This window comes from Diachasma alloeum, unplaced genomic scaffold (assembly GCF_001412515.2).
Source record: "Diachasma alloeum isolate Michigan unplaced genomic scaffold, Dall2.0 Dall_scaffold_00342, whole genome shotgun sequence".
NCBI classification, from domain to species: domain Eukaryota; kingdom Metazoa; phylum Arthropoda; class Insecta; order Hymenoptera; family Braconidae; genus Diachasma; species Diachasma alloeum.
Window position 1 is genome coordinate 413,828 of NW_021680481.1, and position 998 is coordinate 414,825.

At 51.5% G+C, this 998-nt stretch overlaps 1 protein-coding gene across 1 annotated transcript; it reads right to left on the minus strand.

Moving 5' to 3' along the window:
• Nucleotides 1-254: 254 nt before the first annotated feature.
• Nucleotides 255-965, minus strand: LOC107040749. The gene has a single exon (XM_015260968.1). It carries the CDS (start codon nt 963-965, stop codon nt 255-257), a length of 711 nt encoding a protein of 236 aa, XP_015116454.1.
• Between the last annotated feature and the right edge of the window lie 33 nt (nt 966-998).

A 998-nucleotide genomic window follows, 5' to 3' on the forward strand; every position in this document is an offset into this window, starting at 1 on the left:
GCTGTAGAAATAAATTCCATCCAGCTTAGCTACCACAAAGCCAGCTTCATCAGTAGTCGCAATGCTTTGAAACGGAAACTTCCCACAAGACCAGATTACGGCCTTGCGACTCTTATCCGTCTCCCAGGGCTGATTGCTCAAATGTCTGTATGGCTCCGAGACGATCACCAGATCGAACTTCAGCTCCCGCACCGTCTGCATGAGCAGATCGTGTGCGGCCTCGCAGTGGTTGAGGTTTAGCTGTAGTATCCGCATTACTGTTTCTTATTCACCTTCTGATGTGCCTCCCTGAAGACAGGGCATCTGCTGCTACCAGCAATATGGGCACAGTCCTTCGATGGATCTCTCTCAGTGCATAAGGCACAAAGGGCTGCTTTTTCACAGCCAGCAGCTTTGTGTCCATCTTCCCCACATTTTGTACAGAGCTTTGCTCTGTCCACTTGACTCCTACATTTGATGGCGAGATGCCCATAGTGCCAGCACTTGAAGCACTTGATCACTCTCTCCACCCGTCTGATCCGGCAGTTCACCCATCCTATACGGATCTTGCCTCGATCGCCTAGGACTTTCTTCACGACGGCTGCGGCCAGTGTCACTGAAGCAGTCTGGGTACCTCCGTAGGCCTTGCGCAAAGACCTGATGGCATCCGGGGAAATTTGACAATCTACCCCGGCTGTGAGTCTCAGGGCTTCAAGCACCTCTTCCTTCGTCGTCAGCTCGTCGAGATCCTTAATCTCAAGTTCCTCCTGTGGTCCTTTACTGAGGACATCAGCCTCGTCTCCAAGGAGCTCGGCTATCGCCTTGTGGAGGCTATCAGATTCGTTCTCCTTATCCTTTGAGAGGATGATCAGCATATCTCCTGTTGTCTTTTTGCGGATTTTGTCAACGCAGTCACGAGCCTGTTCGGAAGGTATCTGCTGCTTCACTCGTTTGAGTACCTCCGAGTACTGCTGCTTGTCCTTCATGCGTACGATCAGCGCATTTGGCCTTGTTACCAG

Excerpts from the sequence above, each read along its gene's own strand:
- LOC107040749 (XM_015260968.1), bottom strand. The coding sequence starts at position 965 with ATGAAGGACAAGCAGCAGTACTCGGAGGTACTCAAACGAGTGAAGCAG.